We start from the raw sequence: 18,928 nt of genomic DNA, 5'->3' as shown, positions 1-18,928 counted from the left end.
TGAACCTTATGGCAAAATTTCATAGAGATCCATTTACTTAAACTAAAGTTAGAGTGCGAAAACCAATGTGTCTTAGGACGAGGCCGACGTCTTACCAATATACGACCACAAAAATTTTTTGCAGTCGTATAAAAACTTGTTTGTTGAATTTTTCATATGTTAATTCCAATCATTACAAAACTCATTTGTAATAATTAACCTCTCATTATATGATTAACTGACAGAAAACTGTAGTTTTCATGAGAGTTTACAGACTTTATAGATAAAGAATAGGGAATGTTCACCAAGTGGGCCAGGCGAGATAAAAATACAAAGACAAAGTAGTGAAAATGATGTTTATTTTCTATTTTAATACCAATGAGTTTCCATTATCTTTTTTTTTTAAATCTATAATATAAAGTCTAGTACAATAAAACTGGATAAACATGTCAGGATTAAAAAGTATCATCTAAATATCTAGCATAAAAAAGTACAGATTTTATAACATCTTTAATTTTGTATAGAATTCATAACAAATACTTAAAACTAGTATGTCAAAATATGGAATGTAATAATCATATCAAAGCTATATCTATTTATTGCAAAAAATAAATGCAGAATTTTTGAAATTTATGGTTGGACATTGTATGTTGTAAAATTGTTAACATTCCAATACATGTATTGTAAAATGAAAAAAAAAACAGGTTTGCAAAAGTTAAACAGGACCATTTTGTCAGATCTTACCCCACAATACCAATGAAAGAAAATTCTATGAGGACCTGCAATTATGCATTTAAAGTCAAACTCATAACACATACAATAATATAAACATTAACATTGTTATACAAACCACAGATATTCTCACAATAACCTAACATAGATATTTTGAGGACTATGTCACCGTAACTGAGACTGTTGTATAATTTCAATGTTTATTGAAAAAAGATAATATTTTAAATGCTGAACAATAATTGAAAGCTCTAAGGGCAAACCAGTAAGTCTTTCTCTGAGACTTTGTTGAGGTGAGTCTAAAATGACTTTAAAAAAATTAAATGTTTCTCAACAAAATTGAAATTTCTAACGAAAACATGGTGTGATATATTTGAGAGTTTTACTAACCCTTAATCTTTCTGTACTGTGACAGATACACCAAACAATTTACATCATGTATAATAATACAATTTAAATAAAGCTGTCAATAAAACATACAAAAAATGACATTATAAAATGTTTCCAGAATACTGTGGAAATTCGTGCGATACTTATTTTCGATGGTTTCCTGTGTACAGTGAGTGGTAAACTATGACTTTAGTGTACAACAAAATAAAAATCTCCTATAGGCATTTATGCATAATTTGTCAAATAGTTTTTATGAACAACAAAGTCTTAAAATAATTGGTACACCAGAGATAATAATAATATTACAGTGTTGATGAATAGGGTACAACATGTATGGCTTCCCCTACAAATTCCCAACCCACTGAAGGCATCATGAAGATGTGAACAATGACTAAAATTTTGTCAAAGAAAACAACATGAACACTTGACCTGCAACTCCTCATCATACAACTCAATACAAAATTCTAATAACAAACAATAGCATTAAAACTTGTTAGATGCAATGACCTATTAAAAGTAGGTTACCCACAACAAAACTTTGATCTGTAATTCATCTTAACATACTGCATTGAAAAAGTAACTTAACATTTTTACAAGTACACTTTTCAAAAATTCTCTGTATTCTATAAAGCCTGGTCAATTAGAGGTTGGAGTAAACCAATTAACACATTTTTCCCAATACCTTTAAGACTTTATCTACATTATATTTTGAAATAGCACTATCAATACATAAACACTTATTCAATCTATACTATGTTCACCGATATCAATGTTCATTACACATTGTGAAATCTATTTAAAGCTTGCGGACTTGTTGTTGATTGGTCTTTTCATGAACTTATCAGAAGACATGTACTTCTTTATGGCAGGAAGTGCTTCAAATCTTCCAACAAAGGCAGACAACTTTGGGTATGGATCTAGGATTCCTGGCTTCATTATTTTGTGCTGGTCTAACAATTCATACATTGGAAAGTCACAAACAGTAACCTGTAATATGAAAAACAGAACTGTAAGAAGTGTGTTCAGAAAAACATTTCCAACTTTGTCCACATTTAGTATGTTTACATCAAACAATATAAAAGCCAATTTTTTTCTATAGAATCATTGGAATAAAATAAATTGCTTCGCTGAGGGCAGCTGGATACAACCGCAGATGTCCAACCCTGAAAAGTTGGGGCCAAAATAGACACAATATTCACGCTTGATACAGGTCTGAATTTGGATTGTAACTAAATTTTTGTCACATAATGGGTTTCTGACACAGAATAACTGTAGTCAAAGAACTTCAAATTGATTATATGATTTGAATTTATATTCAATTTTTTGCTTTTGTGCAATACACTATGCTGTTGTGAATTGACCCCCCCCCCCCCAAAAAAAAAAAAAATTACCCCGGTTTTTTGCTTTTGTGCAATACACTATGCTGTTGAATATTAACCCCCCAAAAAAAATATTTGAAGAAATTTTCTTTTAATTTCTGAAATCTGAAATGAGAAAATTGCCCCCGTCCCCTCCAATTTTTTTCACCTCCCCCCTTTCCCTTGTTCCCCCCAAAAAAATCTTTCCCTCAAGATATGGTCAGTATCTCAATTCAAATTTCTAATGGAGTTTGCAACTATAACACCATTTAAATACATCATAAAAGTTTTAAAATATATAATGACATACATAGTCATGGCTAAAATTAATATTAATTAATAGTAACTGCTAAAAATAAATTGACAGCTAATCACCTCACAACAATCATCATTTCTTAATACATAATTTACAAGCAGTGTAAGGGAGGTAATCAAACAGTGTTCTTTTAATTGATTTGGATTACCTCCCTTACACTGCTTTTAAATTGTCTCAATTGTCCTTTAACCAGAAAAACCCTTGTTTTTCCCCTTTTTTTGCCCCTAGTTACTAATTGGTTAGAGCCATAACCCCCCAAAGTCAATCCTAATCATCCCTTTGTAGTATGGAAACGTGTGGTATAATTTCAGAGAGATTCATACACTTTAACACAAGTTATTGTCTGGAAACTACAAAAATGCTTATTTGGGCCCCTTTTTGGCCCCTAATTCATAATCAGTTATGACCATAACCCCAAAAATCAATCCCAACCTTCCTTTAGTGGTTATAAACCTTGTGTTAAAATTTTATTGATTTCTATTTACTTATACTAAAGTTATTAACCGGAAACCATCTGTCTTCGGACGACGCTGACAATGACGACAACGTGATACCAATATACAATCAAATTTTTTTTAATTTTTGCGGTCTTATAAAAATGTAAGACAAGAACACACTTTAATAAAACTGAGTCATTTAACATGAGTATGTGTCAATAGGACACCATATCTCATTACACACACAAATTTCAAGTTCCATGAAACCCCGAAAATGTGGGTCGGTTTCCTAAAAAATAGAGTTGAAAGATACCAAAAAGGTATTCAAACTCATAATTCGAAAAACAAACTGACAATGCAATGGCAAAAAACGAAAAAACATCAGTACACTAAACACAACATAGAAGTCTACAGACTGAGCAACACCAAACCCACCAAAAACCAGGGGTGCTCAGGAGCTTCAAAGGGTAGGCAGATTCTGCTCCACATGTGGCACCCATCCTGTGTATCTGCCATATATCATGAAATGATTTACCTCATAATGGACATTTAAGTATCAACTTGATGTGAAACAACTTCATGGTAAAGAACCTTAAACCCAAACTAAAATGTGATATTTGACAGACAGACTGAAGAAAGAATGCATTGCATATATCTTAAGCAGGGTGTAATTAGGAGTTACAGAAAAGATGGTTATCCAATCTGAATAAGCATTGTAGATTATTAATTTAGTGTTTTGTTCGGGATCCCATTTAATATTACTTTTACCCCAAATACCCTATAACCTTTAACTCTTATACCTTATCACTCTTACCTCAAATATCTTATTACTTTTACCTCAAATACCTTTAACAAATGTTTGTTACAAAGTGAGGTAACTTAAGTTGTGTATACTTACATTAGCTCCAGTAAAAAAGTTCTTATTTCCAAGAAAATTTTCAAATTTTTCCAGCATTGGCTGCAAATTTTTGAAGTAGTCTTCTTTTAATTTTTCCTGTAATTAAAATGTAATGATACATATATTTGTTTTATATGAAATTTGAATAACATAGCAAGCAAATAATCATGTTTAATATGAAAGAGTACATGAAACTTAAAACACTTCATGTCCTGAATTTTTCTCACATCAAATCTAAATTTTCTTTACAATATTTTATTTTCAGCCATACATGTACTATGGAAATATTCCATTTTACAAACAAAAATGTATTAAGTTTAAGCATAGTCAAATTCAAGATGTATTTGTTTTAATAATAACAAAAAAATGACCTGAAATTTCAATCAGTATTATATTTACAATGTATTAAAGCTAACTTGAGTATAATACCTAGCAAAATATGTATCACAGGCTGTATAAATAAGGAAGATATAATACAGCCTGAGGGCAAAACCTGAGGGCTTATATTGAATGATGGTTGGTAAATATGGTACAAATTATTTTATGCTTTGTTCACTTATCATATATTTAAGGTATTCCAAACACAGGTGTGATACAGGATATTAAAAACAGGTCATCAGATAGAAGTTTCAGTGCAGTACCTATGTTGGCTATTTCAACAGCTAAATTAATGATAAATTATAATACAGTAAAACCTGTGTACAAAATTCTAAATAAATTGAAAATCTGTAGAAATGGAACTCTGACTAAATCGAAAACTTGTCTTAACTGAACCAGACTACTCCAGAAACCTGTCTAAACAGAACCCTGGCTAAATTGGAAGCCTGTCTAAACCTGACTGACTCCTAATTCCTTTATACCAACATCAATTTATTGTAAACCTGTATTCATTGAACAAAGCTTCAGTTTGTAAGTGGTTTGGTAGGGACTGATTTCACTGTAATTCTACTTACATAGTCACTATTGTAAGCTAATCTAACAGTCCCATTTCTGAAGTCCATGGCATTCTCTAACATTACATCACAATCAACTACTTCTTGTGTCGTCTTGCCCACTGTAATCAAACATAATAGATAAATCATACTGATGCTATATTAATATATATATTTTGCTACTAGGTTTTTTTAAGTGAATGTTGGTACAAATGTACTATCAATGGTTCACTTTCCAATGCACACCTACACTTTTAATACAAATATATCATATATTAAGGTCATTAATCAAAACTTCACAATCATTCCATTCACCTAAAGAAACAGTTATTTTTAGCTGAAGCCCTAATTAAATGTACAGTAAAAACTACTTTAGACCAAAATCTAGTATCCATCGCTGATTTTTATGGTAATTTCCATATTATGAAGTTGAAATAACAAAGTTTGTGAGTGCTATGTTAACAATCATACATGTGGTATGGAAATTTTTCATGATTACCATTAAAGAAACAATCCATATCTTGTCAATTATTGCAATTTCCACATACAGGCAATCGAAAAAATACAAAGATCAAATCTACAAAGCTATTCACAGAATTATACATTGTTTATCAGTGACCATATGTGTTAATAACTAGTGTTAGTTTTTGTTCAGCAGAAGAGAGAGAAGATATGATTAAAGCACCTTTAATAATAAACTCATTGTAGATACCAGGATTCAATTTTTTTATGCCAGACACTTTTTGTCTACAAAAGACTATCTGTGAAGCTTGAATCAAAAAAGAAAAGTTAAAATGGCCAAATACAGTAGGAAGTTGAAGAGCATTGAGGACCAAAAAAACAGAAATGTTTTGCCAAATACAGCTAAGGTAATCAATTCTTGGGGTAGAAAATCCTTAGTATTTCAAAAAATTTGAAGTTTTGTAAACAGTTAATTTTAAAAAGATATGACCATATCAATGATAATTCATGTCAACACAGAAGTGCTGACTACTGGGCTGGTGATACCCTTGGAATGGAAACCTCCACCAGCAGTGGCATTGACGCAGTAGTTTATAATATTTGAATTTGAAAATAAAAAAATATCCTAACTTATAAAATATTACCATGCATTTAAGGGAACTTGCAAACATTGCTTCATTATAAGATCATAACATAAATGTAAAGATGAGCATCAGTCTTACCCAAAAATATATTTTTCTTCAAAAATATATTCATAACACATATTTTTCTCAATATTTTCTTACCTTTGACTTTGCCAAGGTGATACATTAATAAACTGTTACCACAGAGACATGTCTTGCTTTTGGTAATTTTGATAGTAAAATGTAAATGATGAAATTAAAATGGCAATATCTAAACATGTACCGGTAAACTAAGCAAAACATTCAATATCAATGAACAATGACTTAAGGTGCAGGTTAAATAACCTCCATGGAAATGAGAAATGAGAGATTTTCACTCTTCATTTAGGATTTTCCCTTGGAAAACCCAGTTGAAAAAGCTACACATGCCGGCATATGTCCTCCAGAATCAAAATAATTTTATCATGGGATGCCCTATGCTCATTTTAATATGCCATTAATGATAATTTTTAACATTTTACACATTGTAAAAATATTGTCTATATATTACACAGAGTAAAGATATTAACAACTAAAGCACATAAGGCATTAAGATATTTACAATAATAAGAATTATAGACACATATAATGACTACTCTTTTTAAAAGAAGCACAGAGCATAACATGAAAAACAAGTGAAACTGCGAGCTACTGCTCACTGATGATACCCCAACCCAAATATTTTGGTAAACAGGAAGTTGTTGAGAGATGAATCTGAAAACGCATCACATGGTATAGCTGACTTATATAAACCCTGAAACCAAATTTCAGAAATCCATATGATGTAGTTACCGAGAAAGCTGCGACGAAAAATATTCATGGGACGGACGGATGGACGGACGGACAGACAGAGGTAAAACAGTATAACCCCACTTTTTTAAAGCGGGGGTATAAAAAAAATTTCTTAAATTAATATTACTTTTGGAAACATGGAGGAAAACTCTTACATGCTTATACATAATGAAGAATTGGTTTATACTAAAGTATTTTATCTTACACAAGTCATGTTTCTTGGCAATGTATCTTAGGATTGAGTTACTCTGTGTGATTTTAATGTCACCATCTATGTAATATGGTAGCTGAAAAATACAACATTTTGAAAAATAATTAATTTGTTAAAAGATACATACAACTTATTACATGATTTGCAATGAAATAACAAATTTCCAAGTCAAATAAACACCAATATACTTAAAATTAAATATCCGCACTTGCTCCGTTTTGTCTGCTTGGTCACTGCGCCCATGTTGAACGAGTGTGGAGATTTTATTTTATTAGACTGAATAAACACCAGTATTTCATAATTGAAATAAATCCTGTATTTTCACTGCTCTGAAATCATACAACAAAAATAACTGTCAAGATATCTTCAATAAAGTGAATCAAAACTTAGTTAGAATGCATGAAAAAAGATATAGTTCCTTGCATTTTCTTAATGATTACCTGGAAAGTCAATGCAATAAAAAGAATAATCGAAGTATTAAAATATTAAAAAATATTCAACCCTTGATAATTCACTCATGATCTACATGTAGGTGCATTCTTGAATTAATGTTTTCTCCTGTCACTTGTTGAATTTCAAAATTAATGAAGATTCAGTCATTTTTTTCTCTGTTTATAACAACTTCTTAAAGTATGCACAAAAGTATGGTTTTGAAATAAAACTGTGTATTCAATCAATGGTCAAGTTTCTACTTGTAGTTGTTTCCACTTTGATATAACTATCTACAACAACACTATCCTTATCTAATAAGAATATCAAAAAGGTGTTAAAACAAAAAAATCTTTCCATGCCCTTTGATGAAAGCTTTTATTACATTCATTGAAATAAAATACAGTGATCCCTTAATAAAATGAAAACAATATTTCAGATAAAGGCCTTGTTAACAAATCAAAGTTACATCAAAATATTTAGTGAATTGCAATTGGATAGGTTTCTTAAAAAAATCCTGCAGTCTAAATTTTGATAGCACGATTTATATGCAGCTTTTCCTGAAATTGCAATAATTCATCTCACATTTTGCAATTAATAATAATAGATGAATGCAAAAATTTCCTAATTTGCAGTGTAATTGAATTTTATTTACAGAATAAAACAATTGTTAAAATGTAAACATCCAAAACAGGATTTTGTCCTGATTGATATTATGCAAAAGGAAAGTTGTCGCATTGGCAATTGTACCCTCTATATCTCCTTATTTTTATATTTAACCATTTTGTTCCTAATTGAACTAGTTCTTGTAAACTGTGGTGCTTTGTTTATTTTTGGGTTTATAGTCATAATAATTTCATTTCAATTAGAATGCTGTGATGAATTGTTGTCTAAAACTTTATTGCTTGTTAGTAACAGGTGTTTCTGTTTCACATTCATTGTGTCCAAAAGTTATTGCATTTGTGTCTCGTGTAGTACATGTTTAGATAGTAAATAAAAACAAAAATCAATGTGCAGTACATGTAACTATAGTATATTTGACCCAGGCTGCAGTAGGTTTTGCTTAACAAACTTTAAGTATACAAAGATATCAGGGACAAATATTTAATTTCTAAAACTCTTTTTTTAAACTTAACATACAAATAAACTGTTAACACGGAGATATGTCTCGCCTTTTTGTAATTTCGATAATGCAAATGTTGAAATTAAAATAGCAACACTTTAACATGTAAGTTTTGTAAATATTAGAAGTCAATGAACCATGACTGAAGGTACATGGCTAAACAATCTCCATGGAAATGAGATGTGCAAATGCTAATACAACTGCATACCAAATACCATTGACTTATCATAAGTAGTTCCCTTTAAACAAACCTAAACACAAACTAATACATGTAAACTAAACAAAATTTCAAAGTCAATAGACCATAACTGAGGGAGCGGGGCCAAATAATCTCCATGGAAATGAGATGAGCCAATGCTAATACAACTGCATAACAAATACCATTTACCTACCACTACTGGTTCCCCATAAACTGACCTAATCACAAACTAATACATGAAAATTAAGCAAAAGTTTCAGTCAATAGACCATAACTGAGGGGGCGGGGTCAAAAAATCTCCATGGTAATGAGATATGCCAATGCTAATACAAATGCATACCAATTATCATTGACCTACCACTAGTGGTTCCCCATAAACTGACCTAATCACAAACTTATACATGAAAACTAAGCAAAAGTTTCAAAGTCAATAGACCATGAATGAGGGGGCCGCGCCATATAATCTCCATGGAAATGAGATATGCCAACACTTATACAACTGCATACCAGTCATCATTAACTTACCACTAGTGGTTCCCCATAAACTGACCTAATCACAAACTAATACATTTAAACTAAGCAAAATTTCAAAGTCAACAGACCATAACTGAGGGGGCGGGGCCAAATAATCTCCATGGTAATGAGATGTGCCAATGCTTATACCACTGCATACCAAATATCATTGACCTACCACTAGTGGTTCACCATACACTAGACCTAATCACAAACTAATACATTGTTGACGCCGCCACCGTCGACGCCGGAAACAGCATACCTATGTCTCCCTTTATGACTCTGTCAAGGCGAGACAATAAGGAATCATTGTTACAAGTATCTATACTTACATTTGGGAAAGGAAGTCCTAATGTGTTCTTGACAGAGGTCCAGCACTCTCTGCTGAATTCTGGACCTGAAAAGTAACAAAGGAATAATACATCTTTTAAATTAAGTATGACTGTCAACTAATATTTTTTTCTTTACTTTGTATTATCTGTTACCATTCAAAACATCTACAAATAAAATGCTTCGCTGGGGCGCAGCTTGATACGACCGCAGAGGTCGAACCCTGAACAGTTGGGGCAAGTATGGACACAACATTCAAGCTTGATACAGCTCTGAATTTGGATTGTTATTAAATATTTGACACAGCATAGGTTTCTGACACAGAAAGAATGTGGTCTAAGAACTTGAATTTTTTTAATTTACCTATTATGGTCCAATGTCCAAAATCAAAATACATGGTTAGATTCAGCATATCAAAGAACACCATATATTCAATTTTTGTTAAAATCAAACAAAGTTTAATTTTGGACCCCAACTTGGACAAACTTGAAAACTGGGCCCATAATCAAAAATCTAAACACATGTTTAGATTCAGCATATCAAAGAACCCCAAGAATTCAATTTTTGCTAAAATCAAACTAAGTTTAATTTTGGACCCTTTGGACCTTAATGTAGACCAATTTAAAAAACAGGACTTAAAATTAAAAATCTAAATACACGGTTAGATTTGGAATATCAAAGAACCCCAATAATTCAATTTTTGATGAAATCAAACAAAGTTTAATTTTGGACCCTTTTGACCTCAATATGAACCAATTTGATAGCGGGGCCCACAAATAAAAATTCTAAATTCATGGTTAGATTCAGCATATCAAAGAACCCCATATATTCAATTTTTGTTGAAATCAAAAAAAGTTTAATTTTGGACCCCAACTTGGACCAACTTGAAAACTGGGCCCATAATCAAAAATCTAAATACATGTTTAGATTCAGCATATCAAAGAACCCCAAGAATTCAATTTTTGTTAAAATCAAACTAAGTTTAATTTTGGACCCTTTGGACCTCAATGAAGACCAATTTAAAAAACGGGACCCAAATTAAAAATCTAAAAACACGGTTAGATTTGGCATATCAAAGAACCCCAATAATTCAATTTTCGATGAAATCAAACAAAGTTTAATTTTGGACCCTTTTGACCTCAATATGAACCAATTTGATAGCGGGGCCTACAAATAAAAAATCTAAATACATGGTTAGATTCAGCATATCAAAGAACATCATATATTCAATTTTTGTTGAAATCATACAAAGTTTAATTTTGGACCCCAATTTGGACCAACTTGAAAACTGGGCCCATAATCAAAAATCTAAATACATGTTTAGATTCAGCATATCAAAGAACCCCATATATTCAATTTTTGTTGAAATCAAACAAAGTTTAAATACTGGACCCTATCTTGGACCAACTTGAAAACTGGGCCCATAATCAAAAATCTAAACACATGTTTAGATTCAGCAAATCAAAGAACCCCAAGAATTCAATTTTTGTTAAAATCAAACTAAGTTTAATTTTGGACCCTTTTGACCTCAATATGAACCAATTAGATAACGGGGTCACAAATAAAAAATCTAAATACATGGTTAGATTCAGCATATCAAACAACCCCATATATTCAATTTTTGTTGAAATCAAACAAAGTTTAATTTTGGACCCCAATTTGGACCAACTTGAAAACTGGGCCAAAAATCAAAAATCTAAATACATGTTTAGATTCAGCATATCAAAGAACCTCATATATTCAATTTTTGCTAAAATCAAACAAAGTTTAATTTTGGACCCTTTGGACATTAATGTAGACCAATTTGAAAACTGGACCCAAAATTAAAAATCTAAATACACTGTTAGATTCGGCATAACAAATAAATAAATGTGATCAAATATTTTACAAATCTAATGCGCCATACTGTGCAATTAAAGATTACTTCTTGAAATTTTTCAATATTTGAAATTTGAAAAAAAAATAAAATTTGAAGAATAATTCTTTTTAATTTCTTAAATCTGAAATGAGAAAAAATTGGCCCCCCACAATTTCTTTTTATCCCCCCCCCCCTTTTTCCCCCAAAAAAATTCTTTCCCTCAAGATATGGTCATAATCTCAATTCAAATTTCCAATGGAGTTGGCAACCATAATTACCCATTTAAATTTACCATAGTGCTAACTTAATCTATTTTATAATAGAATTAATAAAAATATAGTGTCAAATCTTTCATATGGATTTTTTTGTAAAATAAAAAGATGAAAACATTTGCAGATATTTTTACTGGTCTTCCTTTATAAATATGCATTTCTTTAAACATAATTTAAAAGCAGAGTAAGGGAAGTAACCAAAACGTTGTATTTGGATTACCTCCCTTACACTGTTTTAGATTATCTTTATTGTTCATTAACCATTACTTTATACATAATTTAAAAGCAGTGTAAGGGAGATAATTTCAATGATTTATTTGATTTATCTCCCTTACACTGCTTTAAATTATGTTTTGTACTAAAGTATTTGTCCATTAACCAGGACAACCTTGTTTTTCCCCCTTTTTTGCCCCTAATTCCTAAACGGTTTGAGCCATAACCCCCCAAAGCAAATCCTAACCATCCCTTTGTGGTATGGAAACTTGTAGTATAATTTCAGAGAGATCCATACACCGTTCCACAGTTATTGTCTGGAAACTAGAAAATGCTCATTTTTGGCCCCTTTTTGGCCCCTAATTCCTTAACTGTTGGTACCATTACCCCCAACATCAATCCCAACCTTCCTTTTGTGGTATTTAACCTTATGGTCAAATTTCAAAAAGATCCATTCACTTAAACTAAAGTTAGAGTGCGAAAACCAATATGTATTTGGACGACGACGCCGGACGACGACGACGACGACGACGACGACGCCAACGTCATACCAATATACGACCACAAAATTTTTTTGCGGTCGTATAAAAATTATGGGGTGTTTTACAACCTTAACTACCCATGAAGGTCTTCCAAGGTCAGTCAAAGGGCACCTGAGAACACCCCCTATTTTTTGGTGGGGTAAAGGTTGCTCAATCTTTAGTTTTCTGTGTTGTCTTCTGTAAGTTTTTCACGTTATGCAGTTTTGTGGTCATGGTATTGTGCATTTATGATCTTTGATTGCTGTTTTGGTATCTTATTTATCTTTTTTATATTCTCAGGTCAATAAATCTGATATGTGGAATGCTTTCTTTTATAAAAAATGTCTCAACCATTTCCTCGATTGAACAGGGAAATACTGTCAACAGAAAAGAAAGGTAATGGGGTATTCATTTATGACACAAAATCAGTTCATGCACAGCAAAAAAACACAAAAAGTAAAGGAATAGTGCTTTTATTGCTTAACAATGTCTATTGGATAGGAAGTACTTAGGCAGCTATCAAAACTATAGGCTGAAAATTGAAAATTATCAAAATGTCCAAAAGAAGTAAAACAAGATGACAAACTAAAGTTGGCAAAACTCTATATAGAACACAAAGGATTAAACAACACCAACCCAACCAAACACCTGGGCTGAACTTAAGGTACTCTAGTAACAAGTCACCTTTGATCATAAGACATCAGTGTGAGGAAAGAAGGAAGGAACATCCCTTACGACCCTTTATCAACAAAATCATGATCATAGATGTAAACTTTCAAAACCTCTAAAGAGTGAGATCTTGGATTCTCCCCAACAAAAAAGTTTTGGGGGAATTTAATATAGCGCCATTTTCTGTGCCATATCATAGGCTACCTATTGTTATTTGTAATAATTGCATAAAAGCAAATTTAATATTTTATTTTGAAGATGACGTTTCAGTTACATTTTGTGTTGTTGTATATAAAAGCAGCTGATTTAGCACTGCAGCTATTAACATTTAACAGACTTTCAGACGGTTCAGTCATAGTAACACAAAATAAGCTTCTGACCACTAATTTTGACAAAATGAGAAATCTTTTTGATAAACAACAGGCACTTGTTTCATGCTATGTTAAAGGCCTCTCTCTCTCTCTTTCTTTCCCAAGAATGTGTGAACAGCTGGTAAAAGAAAACCGAATAATTTAAATCTTGAGTTAATTACAACGCATTCTGAATGAGTGGGTGATAATTTTGCACATAGCAGAAGATAGGCAGAGCGGGAGATTACTGAAATTTTGGAAAATATCTGGGAGAGTTGACACCTACCATGCCTTTATGCATGATAAATAACATGTCCTGGAGTATCATATGGAACCAAAAGATTAAATTATTTTAAAATAAGATTACCATCTCCTTGTTCATATTGGACATCTTCAAAGTCTTCTCCAGCATAGTTCTGTAACAATCTAACTGGCTGTGCTAGCTGAAATAGTAGAAACAATAAACAATGAAGTGGTAATGTGAAACTAAACAGCAGTTGGTGCAAACAACTTTTTACTTTTTTTATTTTTCAAAAGCAAACCTTTTTTAACTCCACCCTCCATGAGAATCAAATATATCCTCCAGCAGGGTTAATAAATTGAATAACACTTTTTATATCCTCTCATGTACTGTATATATAAATCTAAGGGGTCATGGATCTCTAATAAAACACTGTTTGATTACAGTGGTCTCATTGGCAAGAAATAGAAGTGTCATATCCTTCTGTCCTGACACACTGCAATCATTATATGTTTATAGCTACAAACAGTAAGGGAAATGTTGATTGATGATTGCTTTACGTTCAGTGGCAAACTTAAAATAATTACTCTGTCAGAAGTGTAGTTAAAATATATACGTCAAATTTAGCTAAAATAAAGTTTGAATGTGTTATGACCGAACATTTTTCACTTAATGCATTTTCACTTTCAGAAGTTGACAGGTATGTGTTTTCTACTTCTACTTCTACTTCTAGCATTTTGTGGCCACCATCAATATACTGATTATTTTGCAACTTTTGGATGCGCATGTCATGATGTAAATATTTAGTCCAAATGATTATGACGTCTTGAAAGGCTATTTTATTTGTTTGCTTTGACGCCTTACTGCGGCACAGTAGCCTCACCGGACACAATTACGAACGATTTTTGAACTGTGATTAATATTTTTTTATGTAGACTACTTTTCTGGAATTGTTTATTCCATAGAATTTAAGATGTATGGAGGCTTTCCATTTTGCATCATATCCCACATAATTTTCTATTCACGTTAGGATACTTTAGTAAGATTTGCTTGACCTGGTTTTATGGGTCAAGTGAGCCAAATATGGACGCAATTCCGAACAGCGCTATATTAATATATCTTGCAGAGGAAAACAATGACAACAGTCTAGATTGATAAAACATACTCTAATCTAATCTCAAACACATTTCCAGAGGAAAATAAGATGCGCAAGTTTGTATTTTACTTCAAATACTTCAGCAGTGGTTGCAGACGAAATGTCTCGTATGTGTAAAGGAAAGATTTCGGAATTGTTTTGTTTTTATGTAAGTTCCTCCTTTTAAGGAGTACTAAATTCAAGTTTCTCCATTTCGTTGGTGAACCTATCATTCATCTATGATTTTTTTTATATAGGTCAACATTTCATTCTGAGTTCTCTGGACTTTTCAATAAAGTTACCGTATTTTCTTTTGACAATAAATAGGGTCACAAGAGTCTAAAAAAACGTCAATTATTTGGGTTAATTGGGCAAGATAAAAGGCATCACGCATATGAACAGAATCAGGAGATATTTTTCCTTCTATATATTAACAAAAGAAGGCAATATGCACTTACCTTAATGATTTTTTTAATATAATTTCCAGGCGAGAGTGTCGTCCATTTAATATTTTCAGAATGATTTTGTCATCGTCATCAACATTCACCAAGTGCACATGAATTGTATTATCATGAAAACAAGGGAACTTTAATAGGGTTTTTATACATAGAAACATTTATTAATTATCATAATTGAATATGATTTCAGAAGGCAAACATTTGAAATCGTTCGTAATTGTGTCCAGTCGTAATTGCGTCCGGTGGGGCTAAGGCATTAAATAGCTTTTCATAATTATTTGGACTAGTAAATATTTTATTTATGTGTTGTCCTAGTCCAAATAATTATGAGTCTTGAAAGGCTATTTTTTTTTTTTTCTGTGACGCCTTCCTACGACAGCGTCACAGAAAAAAAATAAAATAGCCTTTCAAGACGTCATAATTATTTGGGAATCAGGGTCCGTTCGCCCTGATTCGCGTTCGCCCTAGTACCTATTCGCCCTAATTCCTGTTCGCACTGAGTCCGTTCGCCCTGATTGCTATTTTCTAAAGTTTGTTGAAAATTCCGCCGAAATATTTGGTCAGATCATACGTTTTCGTACGTCATATGAATTCGTACTATGCATGCTTTTTCAATGGAAATTGTGACGTCACAATGCATTCTTAATAGCACGAAAACCCATGAGACGAGGATTTATGTTGTATTGATGCTACCAGATAATGATTTTTCTTTTGATTTGCATTGAATATTCTTGCAAGAATATTCATCATATTGAATGTGGACAGTATTTTGAAGAAGAAGAAGTGTTCCGTCAGGAAAATGGGAGACCAAAAAGTTATCTGTATGAATTTATCATTTTTGAAACCTTGTAACAATTTCAAAACAATCCAAACAGGTCTAACAAGATCCAACTCACTCAACACCTTGAGATCAAAGAAGCCAATTAAGCGGCGAAAGTGAGACCAAAGACATCGTAATCATATCTAATCAGCATTCTAAATTACAAAACTTTGAATTTTCGGAATACTAAGGCTTTTCCACCTCAGAAATATATTACCTTAGCTGTATTTGGCAAAACTTTCAGGAATTTTGGGTCCTCAATGCTCTTCAACTTCGTACTTTATTTGGCCTTACTAACTATTTTGATTCAAGCGTCACTGATGAGTCTTTTGTAGACAAAACGTGTGTCTGGTGTACAAAGTTTCAATCTTGGTATCTATGATGAGTTTATTTACAATCAACAGTCATTAAAAGTAATTCTGAATAAAAACAAATGTAACAATGAAGCCAATTAGCCTGATTAATGCTCCAAAACAAAAACTTTTTTTTTTAATTTCAATGTTTATTCATGAATTTGGAGATATATTTTTTAATATTTACCATTTACATATCTGAATAAGATTACAAAACTTTAAATTAAACCATTAATATTATTTTTTTTATAAAAATTAGGGCGAACGGACCCAGGGCGAACGGACTCTATGGGCGAACGGACTCAGGGCGAACGGACCCAGGGCGAAATTGTAATTAGGGCGAACGGACCCGATACCATTATTTGGACTAGTGTTGTCCTAGATTTTACCCTTATATCAGTTATAGTAGTCTCAGTTATATACTTAAGACATGAGGGGATTTGTATTGTTCCTAATTTACTGTTACTACTTACGCCTCTTATTTTCCAGTACCCTAGAGTCGGCATCCTTTACTTGTTAATTAAATTCTACTTAGTATTTGAGATGAGAAAAGGTTTCTTCTTCGCATGTGATCTTCGCCGGGTTTTTCTAACAATCGTAATGCGGACGGTAAATTATCCGGATGACGTGGTCACAAGAAATTTTTTGTCTCGACGATTGGCCAATGAAAATCATTAGATTTTTTTCCGAGGACCTTCCCATTAATATAAATATTTATACATTGAAATTTTGAATTTTTAAAAGTGTTTATTATCTCCGTATATATTGAATCATTGCTAGGGATCAATGCCGGAATAAACGGCATTTAGATCTCTATTTGTTGTATTGTTGAGTTATTGTCCAATACTGGTCCATTCATATTTGTTACGGATGACCATAGATATAATGGCTATTATATCTATGGGATGACCATGAATTTATTGCATTTATTATAGTAGAGTATTTATAGGCCTTTTACATTTCCTTGGTATATCTTGAGAATTAAAGCCAAACAGACTGAATGATAGCATTCAATTATTATTTACCAATTTTCAATAGAAGCACACTTTACATTTTCTTCATTCCCTATTTTAAAGAAATATTTTTATAAAGAAATTTAGCTCCATACAATTTATTTGAAAACATGCCAATACATTTAAAAGATCGGTTTTTATCGGAATTTCCCCAATTTATCTTTCTTTTACCCGACAAACCCGGATACGTGACAAACCACATACCAGGAAAGCTTTGTGTAAGCATATTCATGAAATCGATTTCAATATTTGCTTTAACTGATTTACCCAGTGCATATGCATACATCATTCAGGATGTTTATTTTTTGTACCATTCTGTTTATTTACACATGACAAATTTTACTAATATATAAGGAATTAAGCTTAAACAATATTTTATTCAAAATAAATTGAATTTGGGTTAGACAACATGCTAAGCGTATCAAACCATCGCCACACAACAAGGTACAGTATGTAACTTTTAAACAATAAAACACACACACAGGCATGTATAATGATAACATAAAAGTATTCATTCCCAAAAACTATTTCGCAATTGGCTTAAAGTAAAGTTTATTTGACTTATAACACGGAAAGTCTTTTCAATATGCATAGAACAAATAATCTTTTTTTTAGTGATAGACGAGCATATACGATATGTAAGAAGTGGTATGACCTGGGAACAGTATATCTAACAATATTTATGTTCCTGGTATGACTAAGGAATATTACACATTACCTATGTCTTCTTCATTACACTGAAAATGTTTTAGACCTTAATATCACAAATAAAAAGAACAACACAGAATTTGAAAGACTTCCAGTGTACTGCTTTTTTTCAGCCTAAAGTAATATTTAAAATTTGGGAAGTACATTAGTAGCCTTAGATTAATCAGTCCATGGAAGTAATATAGAGTACTATAATACTTCCATCAGCCTGTTTATACTCCCAGTAATCCAAACAGAAAAATCTGAGCGCTGACATCTATAAATACAATTTAAAAAACTATAAAACGGCCTTAAGTGTTCAAATGGTCGCCATTTTGTTGATTTTTTTTAACAATCCGTGATTATTCTTCATGTAATTGGTTTTCATGCTTACCATACTTCTTTCTGTATATAAAAATTCAATACCTGACTTAACTGCAGTAATTGAACATACCGAATTATTGACGTCGCACGAATTTCTTGAAAAGCGTAATTTGAAACCAATGTATTTGGATTTTTTTTTAAATTCCTCGAGAAACATTTCTTTCATTCCATAGCTCACTTAAATTAATAAAAAA

The 18,928-nt window shown here is 31.9% G+C and overlaps 1 protein-coding gene across 1 annotated transcript; it reads right to left on the bottom strand.

Moving 5' to 3' along the window:
• Positions 1–321: 321 nt before the first annotated feature.
• LOC127707100 (glutathione S-transferase Mu 4-like) lies at positions 322–17,281 on the bottom strand. The gene is made up of 7 exons (XM_052211783.1): positions 17,124–17,281; positions 14,011–14,086; positions 9,763–9,827; positions 7,161–7,242; positions 5,061–5,161; positions 4,108–4,203; positions 322–2,085 (listed from the first exon to the last, which is right to left on the bottom strand). Exons 1-7 carry the CDS (start codon positions 17,154–17,156, stop codon positions 1,891–1,893), a joined length of 648 nt encoding a protein of 215 aa, XP_052067743.1. The 5' UTR covers positions 17,157–17,281; the 3' UTR covers positions 322–1,890.
• Between the last annotated feature and the right edge of the window lie 1,647 nt (positions 17,282–18,928).

The sequence above is a fragment of the Mytilus californianus genome, unplaced genomic scaffold, assembly GCF_021869535.1.
Source record: "Mytilus californianus isolate M0D057914Y unplaced genomic scaffold, xbMytCali1.0.p SCAF_1, whole genome shotgun sequence".
Classification (NCBI taxonomy): Eukaryota; Metazoa; Mollusca; class Bivalvia; order Mytilida; family Mytilidae; genus Mytilus; species Mytilus californianus.
The sequence above is the reverse complement of the archived record's forward strand: the minus strand, read 5'-3'. Positions and strand labels throughout refer to the sequence as shown.

Bases quoted from the DNA above. Each gene is read 5' to 3' on its own strand.
- LOC127707100 (XM_052211783.1), bottom strand. From the start codon at position 17,156: ATGCCGACTCTAGGGTACTGGAAAATAAGAGGC. The intron at 9,828-14,010 runs GTAATCTTATTT...GTTACTTTTCAG, and splicing joins CCAATATGAACAAGGAGATG to GTCCAGAATTCAGCAGAGAG. The intron at 5,162-7,160 runs GTAAGATAAAAT...GTTTGATTACAG, and splicing joins TGCCAAGAAACATGACTTGT to TGGGCAAGACGACACAAGAA.